Source organism: Mustela nigripes, chromosome 4, assembly GCF_022355385.1.
Source record: "Mustela nigripes isolate SB6536 chromosome 4, MUSNIG.SB6536, whole genome shotgun sequence".
NCBI lineage: Eukaryota > Metazoa > Chordata > Mammalia > Carnivora > Mustelidae > Mustela > Mustela nigripes.
The window spans coordinates 55,832,054-55,846,587 of NC_081560.1; the positions used below are offsets into that span (position 1 = coordinate 55,832,054).

Genomic DNA, 14,534 nt, shown 5'->3' on the forward strand with positions numbered 1-14,534 from the left:
GCTCTTTTCTTGCCGGACTTTCCCACAACTGTCCTGGTATGTAAAATATCTCCAAATTGAAATGTAGGTGGATTTAAAATTCTGCTAAGATTGAAAGGTGACTCAATCATCCATTGTACCTCTTCTCCTACTCACTTTTTAAATTGCAAAATATAATGGCACAATATCATGGAAATGTATATGCAAAACATAATGGAAGTGTAAAGGCAAGAAAGTTATTTTGTTAAGACTTTCCCATTAGAAGTTATGTAGTTCATAAACCCACAGCCCTCCATAGGGTTCCACAACAGCAATGCTGCTCTTCAGAGTAGATGTTTAGACAACCAGTCCCAAGACTGTGGTGCCCACAAGAAAGATGGGCAGATCTGTAACAAATACAAGGAAAAGTCCTCACCCTCTAGAAAAGTGCCAGAGGAGTTTAAATGTCTGCATAAATGAGAACAGATGTTCATTTACAAGCTTCATCTACATGACATCAAATCATTGGGATGAAGTCCGGAAAACCGAGTCTATCATCCAGATGTCTGATGTCATGCAAAGACTTGGACTACTTTCTGAAAGTCCTACCTCCCAGAAAATGGTGTAAACTTCAGCCCTGAACCTCAAAAGTAGTATCTGAACAGATTTTCTGTGAAGAGAAGTTTCCCAAAGATGATTCCTCTATCTGGAAAGGTTAATAAGTGAATTTTTATTAGTGAACATTATATTTATCTCATTCTCAAAAAATGAACTATAAATTTAAATTTATGGTATGTTAAAAATTTTATCTCTTCTTTCATATTTAGTATCTCAAAAAATTTAGTTATAGCAAACTTCAGGTATAAAATCATGGAAATGAAGGGGTATTATTCAGTTTTAAGAAAACACATCTAGGGGCGCCTGGGTGGCTCAGTGGGTTAAGCCACTGCCTTCGGCTCAGGTCATGATCCCAGGGTCCTGGGATCGAGTCCCGCATCGGGCTCTCTGCTCAGCAGGGAGCCTGCTTCCTTCTCTCTCTGCCTGCCTCTCAGTGTACTTGTAATTTCTCTCTGTCAAATAAATAAATAAAATCTTTAAAAAAAAAAAAAAAAAAGAAAAGAAAACACATCTAAGGGAAGCCTGAGTGGCTCAATTGGTTAAGCAGCTGCCTTTGGCTCTGGTCATGATGGTCATGATCCCAGGGCCCTGGGATAGAGTCCCATATTGGGCTCCTTGCTCAGCAGAGAGCCTGGTTCTCTCTCTGCCTGCCCTTCCCCTTTTTATGCTTTCTCTTGCTCTTTCTCTCTCTCTGACAAATAAATAAAATCTTCAAAAAAAGAAAAATTTAAAAAAAGAAAACACCCAAAGGCATTGAAATTTGGTTAACAAATAGCTGTCCAATGAAATATAGAATAACTTCTATTTGGTTTTATCTTACCAGTAAATGAAGCATAATCTTAAATATTCACTAAAATTGTGAAAAAGTATGACTCCAGAGTTTAATTATACTTTTATAATAATTAAATGCATAATTCCATTTTTACAAAATGATATATTTATGCTAATGAATTTATCCGAGTTGTTCAACAGTGCAAAAGATCTGGCTTAAAAAGCTCCATAATATTTCATGGAAAGCTTTCATCTTTTGATATCTCTGAGTACTACACATATGTTGAAAGGATTCTGTGCAAGGCAAGAGTTTTATAATCCATTGTTCCATCTTGAAAATAAAAACAAGTCATTTCTAGACACACAAATTGCTGTCTTAGAACGGCTAGGGAAAAGATTTAATTGCACATAGCTACTCTTTTAATTAGTCCTTATTATTTGGAAAACTGTACCATTGTTACACAAATTCCTGGAAATTTTTGACTTTAAAATTTCTAAGTCAGAAGGGAAAAATGTTGTCTTAAAATTTTTACAGTGAATCTGACCTTTTAAAATAATAATAAAAACTATGTTGTAGCATTTGAACTACTTTAAATAGCTCTTCACTGCAGATAATATAATTCATCTTTCAAAACTTCAAGCACCTCAAGATACTTCCTGGACTTTTTACCTGAGCTCTATACTGTCCAATAATATCATATCTCTTTGATGCTCAGCTCAAAAATGAAGTTTGCAAGTTTTCTAAGGAAGACAGGTGTGCATAAGATCACTTTACTCCCAGGGTCAAAGAGCAGAATTCTAAGGGTATCTAGAGACACACACCTATAGAAATTGTAATTTTTTGATGAAAATTGGTACAATATGTTGCACAGATGAAAGAGAAAAAAAGTATTGTTAAACTATACTTGTTGCTAAAACTAAAGAGCAGATAGAAGTGACAGCTTTCTAAACTTTATTCTTATGGATCTTTTTCTCCTGACCTGTTCTGATAAAAATTCTCAAAACATTTCTACATGCTGAATATAAAGAAAAGAATCTGGACAATGAGTAAAACTGTTGCTCACACCAGCAATAAATTCATATACATTGCTCTTCATTGAAATAAAATACCAATAGATGAAAATCATTACTGCTTTGTTCCCAAGATTGATTGACAAGTTCGGATTTGAAGCCCACATCTTCTTTATTAGCCAAGTCTTTTAGAAAGAGAAAATGTGGGCTTGATTTGTGAGCTATGATAAATGGTCTGGGAAAGATGGTAGTAGGGCCAATTTGATATGTACAGTATTTCATATTGGCAAATTGCTTCAAGAAATTCCACCCTCTTTCCCAAAATGTCTTCAACATCCTTAGGAAAATACATACTATCATGAGCATAATATATGTGGTTGTCACTAACAATTGAGAATCCATTCCAAGACTGGGAAACATCAACCACAGCTCTTACAGACAAAATAAGACCCCAAATCATTTTGCAGTATTGAGTATGATTTTTAGATGACAACAAATCATTATTTATTTCAAAATTGAATCTAAATGTTCATTTATCACTCTATATTCCATTAAATTTTTATTTGGTATTTCTCCGGTTCAATTATATGCTCATTTCAAAAAAATCTAAATGTATACATAAAAAGAAAATATTTATTTTAACAAAGAAGGGAAAAATATATTTCCCATTGTAAATAGTTTGGTTTCAAAAGGAAGAAAAATATATGGGTTTCATTCCATAGTCTCCCTTATTATTTCAGATGAGGTAGGAAGCACAACGAGAAGTGGCTTGGGAGTTATATGATACAAGGGTAGTGAAAATCTAGGGCTTATTTTCAATTTTAAAATAGTACTACCAATTTATATGTCCAAATGAGACGTTCGATAGATTAAATGCATTTGCAAAGAATTTTTCACTACATTATTGTTTTGTCACTCCTACTCTTGAAAGAGGAACTTTAGTTTTAGAGCTTAGGGCCAAAGGAGTCTGTCTCCACATTCACACTTGTTGCCACTGAGTCCCTGATCATCATTTACCAGCTGTGTGACATCAGGAAACCACTGAAACTCAAAAAAGGCTTGGTATCCTCATGTACCAATTGTAAGCACTCAGCTCAACTACTTGTAAAGATGAAAAGAAATGAGCTACTAGCAAATATTAAGTCTTCAGGGAATAGTCTATATTACTATGCTATTATTATCATTATGTTGTTACTTTTATGATGATATTACTTTCCCTTTTCTTAGCATTAAATTATATTAAAATATAAATAACAGACATAAAAATATTTACTTAGTTGCTATTACCAACAGAAGAGAACATATTTATTATGATCTCATCTCATTTCTTCTTTTTTTTTTTTAAAGATTTTATTTATCTAAACAATCTCTACACCCAACATGGGGCTTGAATTCCAATCCCAAGATCAAGAGTCTCATGCTCTACAAACTGAGCTGGCTAAGCACCCCTCATTCCATTTCTCAGACAAGATTTAGCAACCTCTTTTTCAACCTCTTGCATATGACAAGAACATTTAAATGCCAATGATCTAAAATTTATTAGAATATTAATGATATGTTTGTTAAAATAATGAATAGAGAAAATAAAATATTGTACTTATTAATGTTCCCTGACCAAAATTATCTCCAATCATTCCATGGTAAACTAGACCTGCTGATTAGCTAATGAACACTTGCTCTACAAATAATGACAATAAAGGGCTCAGTTCTTTGCTTTCAAGTTAAATGTATATTCTTCATTTGCCACAAGTGGGGTAGGAATCATGGAAAGCCATGATTCCTACTTTTTTATTTTTTTTTTAAGATTTTATTTATTTATCTGACAGAGAAAGACACAGCGAGAGAGGGAGCACAAGCAGTGAGAGTGGGAGAGGGAGAAGCAGGTTTCCTGCCAAGCAGGAAGCCCAATGTGGGGCTTGATCCCTGGACTCTGGGATCATGACCTGAACCAAAGGCAGATGCTTAACAACTGAGCCACCCAGGTGCCTCCATGGTTCCTATTTTAAAGATGCTACATCTAGAAGAGAATCTAGTTTGATGAACTGAGAATAACTATGCTATCTGGCCAAGCTTCCAGTCAGTCTTGTTTTAATGGATTTTCAATTTGCTTTTATCATTAAAGTAAACAGGTATGAACCAAAGATAAGTGAAAAAGATACAGGCTATAAGCATGGTGTATGTAGTCAAGTGATTGGACTGCTTTGATGATGTAACAAATATGTAACAAATTTTTAAACATTCTACTTTTTTTTTTTTAAGATTTTTTATTTATTTATTTGACAGAGAGAGATCACAAGTAGGCAGAGAGGCAGGCAGAGAGAGAGGAGGAAGCAGGTTCCCTGCTGAGCAGAGAGCCCGATGCGGGACTCCATCCCAGGACCCTGAGATCATGACCTGAGCAGAAGGCAGCGGCTTAACCCACTCAGCCACCCAGGCACTCTAAACATTCTACTTTTCTTATGTGGTTGAAGTATTTTAGCAAAGGCTACATTTGCAAGTACAAATATTTTGATTAGCGATACTTCGTAAGTCAATAAAGAAAAAATAGTTTATAAAAACATAACAAAAATTTCAACTAGATATATATTTTCTAGATTAGAAAACTCACTCAAATCCCCTTTTTCACTTGGCATACTAACAGTCCCAGAGAGATAGAGTCATTCAGAGTTTTCCCCTGAGGTAAATATTCCTGAATAACTGGTATTTACAGATCCTTTGCCTTTTGGAAATCTTCACCATCAATACATTAATTATGGTACTAAAGACTATAACACACTGGCCTGGAGAGTTGTTATTTTTTAAAAGATTTTATTAATTTATTTTGAGAAAGAGAGAGAATGTTTGCATGCAGGAGCTAGGGGGAGGAACAGAGGAAGAGGGAGAAGCAAGTTCCCTACTGAACAAGGAGCCCTAAAGTGCTGCTACTAGATCCCAGAACTCTAGGGTCATGACCTATGCCCTAAGCCAAAAGCAGACACTTAGCCAACTGAGCAACCTAGGCGACCCAAGAGTTGTTATTTTTTAAATCACAACTTGTTTGAATCTAAGGAACCCATACCAATAGTTCTATCCCACTATTTTAACTAGTTGTCATAGTGTGCCAAATGAGTCATTTATTATTTCAACAAAGGCTTCTGAATTTAAGGGGTTTGTATTTTATTTTTTGAAATTAAAAAGCCACAAAGGGATTGTCATTCATTCATTCATTGGATAAAATAGGCAAATTTCAAGAACTGCTAGTATCTTATTTCCACACTGGAAATTGCTACTCACTTTTTTAAACACTCAAAGATGCTGTCCTCATTAAATTTAATTAGAAGCATGAGCTATTGTCTCCTGTCCACTATGAAATATTTAAGTGCTTTTATATAAATGATCACTCCAACATTTGCAGAACCGTTAAAAAATTCATCTTTAGAAAAAAATGGTATGACCAGTGCTCATATAGTCACTATAGATGAGATAGAACAATTGGAACTCTCTCTCTCTCTCTCTCTCTCTCTCTATATATATATATATACTTATAATGTCAGATATCTTCTCTTCATTCAATAAATATTTTTGTTGAATACCTTCAAAATATACATATGTATATTTCACTTCACTTCAAAATATACATATGAATATGTGTATATATATATATATATATATATATATATATATATATATATATGATTTTTTAAGAGAGGGAGTGTGTACGAACACGGGGAGGAGTATAGGGAGACAGGGAGAGAGAGAAACTTAAGCAGGCTCCACACCCATCATGAAGCCTGATGTGGAGCTCCATCACGACCCTGAGATCATGACCTGAGCCAAAATCAAGAGTCAGATGCTTAACTGACTGAGGGGAACTCAGGTTCCCCTGGAAACAATATTTTGAAGTGATTGAAACAGAGAGTGCTTAGGAGGCATTCGACAAAATATTTATTGAATAAAGAAAAGACATCTGACATTTTAAGCAAATGAATGGGTATTCAAAGTTCCTTGTAAAGTTCTCGAAGGGCCAAGAGATAGTTAGGTTTTGGACTTTTGCTAGGTTTACTTAATACCAGGGGTTTCCAATGACACTGTAACCAGTATCATTCCTTCTTTCTTTGACTCATTCATTTATTCTTTGATTTATTCAGTCAATATTACTTAACAGCTCCTTTTTTGCCATGCTGTGTACTAAACATTTATGACTTAGACTTGGGATGAAGGTCTTACATTTTGGTAGAAGTTCATTGTGTTTTATCACTCTTTGGTCTTTTAAATCGTGAATAGTAGAAAAGAGCAGCAATGTGGTATGAAAGATTTTAGAGATATAAACTGAGTTCACACCCTGGCCTTTACAATTAGAAGTTCTGTGCCTTATACAAAGCACTTAAGAATTAGCTATAATGTTTAATAATAATGTTTTAAATGATTTTATTTATTTATTTGAGAGAGAGAGAGAGAGAGAGCAAGCATGAGAGGAGAGAGGTCAGCAGGAGAAGCAGACTCCCTGCTGAGAAGGGAGTCCGATGTGGGACTCGATCCCAGGACTCCAGGATCATGACCTAAGCCGAAGGCAGTCACTTAACCAACTGAGCCACCCAGGCGCCCCAGCTATAATATTTATAAAATTTCTAATCTAAGACTTGGCATGTAAGAATGTAAGACCTCAATCAAAATGTAATTATTTTATAAAATGGTAGGCTTGGTGGCAGGAAAGAAGGAGACCCCCAGGACTCCCTCTCCCCCTCCTTTATTTATTTATTTTTTTTAGATTTTATTTATTTGACAGAGAGAGAGAGCACAAGCAGGAGGAGTAGCATGCAGGCATGCAGAGTGAGAGGGAGAAGCAGGCTCCCTGCTGAGCAAGAAGACTGATGCAAGGCTCTCTCCCAAGACCCTGGGATCATGACCTGAGCTGAAGGCAGATGCTTAACCACCTCAGCCACCCAGGTGCCCCTAAAATGGTAGCCTTGGAATACCTTTTAGTTCCACATAAAAGATATTTGACATTAATGAACATTTTTAAAACTCAAGAAAAATCTTAAATATATCCTTCAGTAATTTGGGGGATAACTTATAGCAAACATGAAAACTTTTTGTTTGCTGCAATAGTCTTTTTGCTACATAAAAAATACATAATAGAAACAAGAATAATATACATGACAAATGTAGGCTGGTAAAATAAGCAGCCTCCTTACATCCCCCTATAGCTTCACAGAGAGAGGCTTTCCCTTCAAAGATACTTATCGCAGTACAGAAACAATTAAAAATTAAGAAAAAAGAAAAGGCACCATTTACTTTTCCCACCATCTCCATATTGTACACCCACAAAAGATGCCAAAAAGATCTCCAGTTTTAATACTGGTAAACAAGGTAACTACATGATATTACGAAGCATATGCTTATAAGGTAATACTACATCAAAAATTATATTGGAGTGTATTTCACTAAAGCCCCAGATTAGAAAGGAATTTATATATTCCCATTCTTTGCCAACAAAAGTTTATGGAGTATGATCTCTATGCCTGCCAGGCAATCCCACCCTTATGCTCTTAAGCCAAGATAGCAAGATCATTTCATGTGTAAATGCTTTTCACAGTCTATTCTCTCTATTATGAGTACCCCCCACTCCAATTCCTTTACCCCTTGAAAACCCCCACTCATCTTTGAAAGTACAGTCTGAACAATACTTCCTGAACAATACTTCCCTTCAGGAAGAGTTCATCATTTTATCCTCTCTATGTCTAATCATACCCATTTTCTAGAACAGTGAGTATCACTTCTTTTATGATTCTTGAGAGCAAGTCAGCTCAAAATTCCAAGTGTTTATCACTGTGCCTGGAATACAATCTGTTGTATGAATCTTTTTGAATGTATGACTTACTTTCTTGATTCCTCTATGAGAAGCTCCTAAGTACTTCTAGTCATACAAGTCGAACAGCAAACACAGTATAGTTCAAAATTAATTATTATGGTTTAAATCTGGTTCCTAAATAACTATGAACATTAAAAGATGCAGTTTTACATTTCTGCAGTCTATCTAAATAATACTGCCTCCTCTAATTAAGCTTAGAAATGGTAACTGCAGTGGAAACTATAGAAAAGTTTGCTAATATAAAGTGTCCACATTCAGGCAACAGGAAGGTACCAATCTTGAGGATATTAAGTCACTTTCAGGAGCCCTGATTCACTTAATTTTCATTCAAAAAACATAACATATACTTAATATATGTTAACATGTTACAATATATGTTATATAATAGATGTTATAATATGTTATATGTTAATATATACTTTATTATAATTAATATTAATACTTATTTAATTATTTAATAAAATTATTGTGTTCACAGGGGTTCTTTGTAAACATTCTTACCCATCATTCACTTTGTGATGTGCAAACAAGTAGTACAAAATATAAATTCTCCTTCCCTGCTGGGTATGCATAATTCATTTTTAAGTAAAGCCATAGTACCCCAAATAGTATTATGATAATAAAAAACTAAGGAAGATTGAGAACTTAATGTATCATGCAAGTTATCAAGTTAACTTGGTAAACAAATAAATTCATATGTGATATAATATTAAAGTCTATTATCCCGTTAGAGTTCCTCTAAGATACGAATAACATTTAAGTTGCAAATATAGGTAAACAGAATTTATAATAATGAAACTCTCTTAATAATTAATATTTATTATTTATTATCATTTCTTAATAATAATGAAAGTCTCTTAATGAAGTTTTTTTTAGTTTTATTGTAAATTAACCTAAAATATCTTCATAGACAACACAAGTCTTTAAGTAAAGTTATTTCAGCTATTTTTTCTATAAATAGTGTATATATTTGAATATAAATATATATATTTTCAAAGTAAAAATCTGGAATGTGTGTAGAATTTTCCTTAATATCCCAAAACCAAACCAAATATATTTACTTTCAACGTATTCTCTTGAAAAAAGCGATTTTCTATCATTTTTCCTAGGCCTGTTTTCAAATGAAAAATGACTCTCAAATGAGAAATTTTAAGTATGCATTATATATAGGACAGCAGAAACTCACCCACACTCACTTACTGAAAAATCTCCCTATTATTTCCTTACATTTCAAATGTATTAGCAATAGGATATTCCCCCTTGGGAACTTATAAATGATAAATTTTAAAATAATGCTTTTAAGGTTTCTTATGTAGTTGCTGGTTTTTGTTTTCAACTAAACAAAACACCCCAAAATCATGCATTACCAAAGGGTTAAAATCTCCTAAAATCTTGCAAGTGACTATGTATTACACAATCTGATATTTCTCTGTAAAACAGTCCTTTCCAAGAACTGAAAATATTTTTTTAACGCTAGACAATAAAATATGCCTTTTTCTAAAAAAAAAAAATTCAATATTCAAAAAGAAAGCTTTTGATTTGTTGCATTACTTGCTTAATTTTAAAAGTTCTTTGTTTAGAAGGACCAAGTAGCAAAATACACTATATATATATAAATATACATTTAAATTACTTGATGCATTTTGTACAGAAACTGAAAACTACTAATTAATCAGTTGATGTTTAATGTGAGAGGTAAAATATTTTATGAAAGAGAAAAGTCATTTACTCTCCCATGAAATGAGATGCCTAAGCCAACATTCCAAAAGCAAGCTAGCTCTGCAGAACCAAGAATATTGAGTGGTGCTATATGAAAAATGAAATCTGTAGTCCAGTGAAGTTTGGGAAATGCCTGTTCAACAAAGTTATGTGGGTAATGAAGGCCTTATCGGAGCATCTAATATGCTAATGTCCATTCTACATGACAATATTGGTAGAATAGGCACGAGTTTCCAGAATTACTTAATAAATTTTTTCCCCTTCTCATTTTGGCAGAGAGGGCGTAGAATGCCTGGGCCATTGGCCAATATACCTGTACAACTACAAGTAGGTCTTGATGTACCTTTTTTCTTACACATATTCTTTATGTGGCTTTGGAGCTATATTCAGGTCCCAAAACAAAATGTTTTTTGAACGTTTAATGGAATGGCTCCTTTAGCCACTTTCCCTTATTTAAAGCTTACATTTCTCTTTTACATTTGGTGTCGTTTCAATGGACATTTCTTTTCTAATTTGCTAGTTTCAGAAAAAGAAGTACCAACCTGAATGCTTCAAGGTACTCTACATCTCCCATGGGGGGATCAAGGCCACCTGTCCAGGCAATATTTATATTGTATCCTTCCCCAAGGCCTGTTCCAACCTAGGAAGAAAAAAACAAAAGCAAAAACAAAAACAAAAAACAAACAAACAGAAAACCCCACAACACAGTGGGTAGAGGAGGGTGCAGGGAAGAAAGCAAAAAGAGAGGAAAACAAACACATGTGAGCTCTTGAAACAAACATCAAACAACATGTCAAATCAGCCCAACCTTGCTTGACAACCAGTGCTCTGGGTTATGCACTTGTTCTGCACTGGTTCTTGGTCCCATGGGACAATTCAGTAATCTCGTGTAATTTAAAACACCAGCAAAGGACAAGAAAATTAGGGGTAATCATGCAATGCAATTACCTGAAAGATAAAAATAAAAGTGGGGCTCTAAAGAAATAAACCGAACCTCATTTGGGGCTCCACTGCCAGGGAAAAAGTTCCCTTCATCATAGCGATGGAGTGAAATATACAGGATGCTGGGGTCAGCATAAAAGGCCTGCTGTGTACCATTTCCATGGTGAACATCCTACAAGGAAAAGAAAACAGATGACAAATACAGTCATGTTCACTGCGTGGAGACAACTTTTCTTATTTCTAGCTCCCTTTCTACCCCACCCTCCTTCTCATTTTCTGTCTTCTCACTATGTCCCTCCTTCTTTCTCCCGTTCAGCTTGCTTCCACACCACCCCCTTTACTTCCTGAACTTTCAGGCAAATTACCCTTTAATGCACTCATTTTTTAAACTGGCTTCTAAAAATCAGGAAACCACAGCGAACATGCCCTGGAGACTCCAGATGAGCAGTCATTGAGAAAGCCCAGTCCTTTGGTACAATTAGATATTTATACACCGGCCCTTTGTACTCTTTGCTTCAGTGATGGAATCTCGCATCCTGTTTTATGGAGGAATTTTATGACTTATTAACTGCCAACAGTTCATAACCCCTCAGGCTTAATTAACTAGCCTCATTGGCCTCTGAAGAAAGACTAATGTTTAAACTACAAACTAGTATTCTGCAGAAGGATCTATGGCTTACAGAGCATTTTCACAATTCTTGACAGAACACTAAACATACATGTATGCATTGATTTGCCAAGTCCCACCATTAAGGTCAAAGGCTTTGCAACCAGCTGAGTAAATTGGCCTTCTTGGAGCATTCAGTTCAGTTAGCAATCCCTCAGCAGTTAGAATTACTTCAAAAGAGACGCCAGATGCAAAAAAGACTTCATACTTTATTTTGGTAAAATCGTGATGGCAAGAGTTGAAGACACAGGAGCATGAGCTCATCAGCTATTAAATCACTTGGGCCACGCAAAAAGATGGCACAGAGCTTCATGCAAACTTGTCCAATCTACCTAATTTTGATATTCTATCATGGCTCTCCTCCTTAGCCTCCTTTCTCTTCTTTTTTGTCCCCCCACCTCCATACCACACCATCCCTTAAAAGAAAAAAAAAATTCCTATAACATTAAAATGAATGAAAAAACTTTTAGGACATTTGTTATAATAATGATTTAACTCTTTACAGTTATTTGCTGGTTCTGTTGTTTTATGATATAGACATATACTGGAATTGCTGAAAGAGATATAAAAAATAAAACTAATAATAGCATTTTTGAAAATGTCTTCACTGGAGGACCTCAAGTGTTAAGAAGCTCAAATAATATGTTTCCTAGTATCTCCTGAACAAAATAAAATAGAAATAAAATAAAATAGAAATTGAATCTATTTCTTACACTCAAGGCCAAACTTATAGCCATCATATATTAATTTATACTTAATATTCATTACCTCTTTGATCTTGTTAGCAAATCTGTGAAGTAAGGTGGTGGTCATCACTGCTCCTTACTGAGGTTTATATAACTTGTCTTCACCTCAATCTTTAGTCCAAAACTCTCTCACTAAATACCACCAAAGCCTCCCTTCATTGGATTCTGAAAGCCTGCATTGAACTTATTATCCAGTGTAGACATACACTAATCATCCCCTCTTCTTACATTATACACATATCCAAAATCAGTTAAGGAATCATAAAATATTGGGGAAGGTATGCAACCAGAAATTTGTTATGGCTCAAGGCATACACATCAGGGGAAAAAAAAATAACTTACTGAAAATATACTAATGCCTGGATTTCTGAATGATCAAAAAAATAAAAAATAAAAAGAAGGCAGAATACTAAAACTATTTTCCTTTACCTGAACAAAAATGAAACAAACTCACGTCTTTGAGTTTGCTGCTAGATACCGAGAGGGTGGACAAACAAGATACTATGAAAAACAACAAGGAAGAAATGTCTGCATTTTTACTACATGATAGAATTTTTAGTCAGCATTGTAAGAAAAATTTGCTCTGGCCCTTAATGGGTCTACACTTTGAAAACCAGAAAAATAATGCCTTGATTACTTATATTTCCGTAGTGATGCTGTGATGGTTTATTTAAAAAGGTCAAATAAAAGATGATGAATTGTCTTAGATATAAAATCATTTATTTTTGAAAAACATGTTGGGTACTCATTACATATACTTCTGAATAAGAAATATAATCTTGCCTATATTCTAGTAAAGGTTCAACAGACATTATTCATTAAAATACATAAATCCATTCTGAAAATACTTGGATAATCTTTGGTTTCATGTTCATATTCACAAAGTATTTAGGAATAAAGGTAAACCTAAATATGCCTTCAGTTTTGGGCAACAATTTATAGTGTAAACTTGAGAATACTTTTTCAGCTTTCTCTGCTGCAAAATATTTATAAAAAGTACTTACTACTCAGGTATGATCTCAGAATTTTCTCTCCATAACAACAAATATATACTAAACTAATGTAAGAAAATTGTTGGTGACTGTGAGGAATTACTACGGTAATGAGATGAACTGAAATACTAAAGGACTCAAACTGACCTTATTTCTAAAATATACTGGGAAATGCTGAAAAATCATTTCAATATTTTTATTGGTTAAAAATATACTGTGAAAATTTATTTTCTATAAGGATTTAGAGCCAATATATTCTCATTATAATGTTAAAAGAGCTTTAAATAAATCATCTATTTGACCAGCTACTTTGTCACTTATAATTATTTAGTATAGGCACTTTTGACAATTATTAAATTTGGTGCTTAACTAACAATGAATTTACCCCAAATCTAGGTCACATGATGTGACTTTTTAATAAATTAAATCTAAAAGGTATTATTTTCAACTGAAAGTCACATTGCATAAAGGCTACCTGAATCATACATGCAAATCCTACTTTCGGGGATGGTTCATGCCCCAAACACAATGAAGAATCTTTTGTGAGTTGAAAAGCAAGTGCACCTGCTCCCTTTCCTCACCAATCTGAATGTCTCTGGACTCTCCCCAGAAAGAGAACTGGAATGAATAAGCTCCACACATCAACTAGAATCATTCCTGCCCAAAATATTCAGTGCCCCTGAATTTGGCTGTCGCCCCAAATAAGCGGTGAATTAGAGCTCTGGCACTCTATTTACTAGGCATGTAAAAATGCTGAAACTAGTCGCTGGACAATGGAGTAGCTTTGCCCTCTCTTGGCCCAAGAATCTGTGGAGCCAATTCACACTGATGAGCTAAAGTATGTGACTTTGGGTATGCAGGAATTAAATTCTTTTGCCATTGAAGAACCTTTACTCCTCCTTTGCTAACTTGCAGAATAGACCTGTCAGCCAGGGAGAACGGATGTTTCTGCGCCACGTGGCATTTTAAAACTTCCTTCTCAGCAGCTGGAAGAAACAAGGGAATTTCCTCAAAGTATCCCTGCAGCTGCAGAATTTGGAAGACCTGAAAGTAAGAATATGCGGGCTGGTGGTGATCTCAGAGGCAACCCTTTGGACAGAACTTTTATTTAGAGGATTTGAAACAAAAACTTCTCCTCTACTACAGCCTGCTGGGAAATCAGTATCCTTAATGATTGGATAACAGAGCAAATTTACAATCAAAGGCCGGTAAGCTTACAGGACACTCCTTGGAGCTTCCAACCAACTTATTTTATAATC

General features: G+C 34.6%; 1 protein-coding gene across 10 annotated transcripts in view; it reads right to left on the minus strand.

Annotated features, from left to right (window-relative positions):
- Positions 1-14,534, minus strand: part of HDAC9 (histone deacetylase 9) — a 936,353-nt gene that overhangs the window by 192,436 nt on the left and 729,383 nt on the right. For all 10 annotated transcript variants that reach the window (XR_009403815.1, XM_059396742.1, XM_059396749.1 and 7 more), the window contains 2 exons: positions 10,923-11,042; positions 10,471-10,568 (listed from right to left, as the gene is read on the minus strand). Coding sequence is in view for 9 of the 10 variants with exons in the window: in XM_059396742.1 (XP_059252725.1) it covers positions 10,471-10,568; positions 10,923-11,042 (218 nt within the window). In the remaining variant the exon portion in view is untranslated. The remainder of the gene's footprint in view (positions 1-10,470; positions 10,569-10,922; positions 11,043-14,534) is intronic.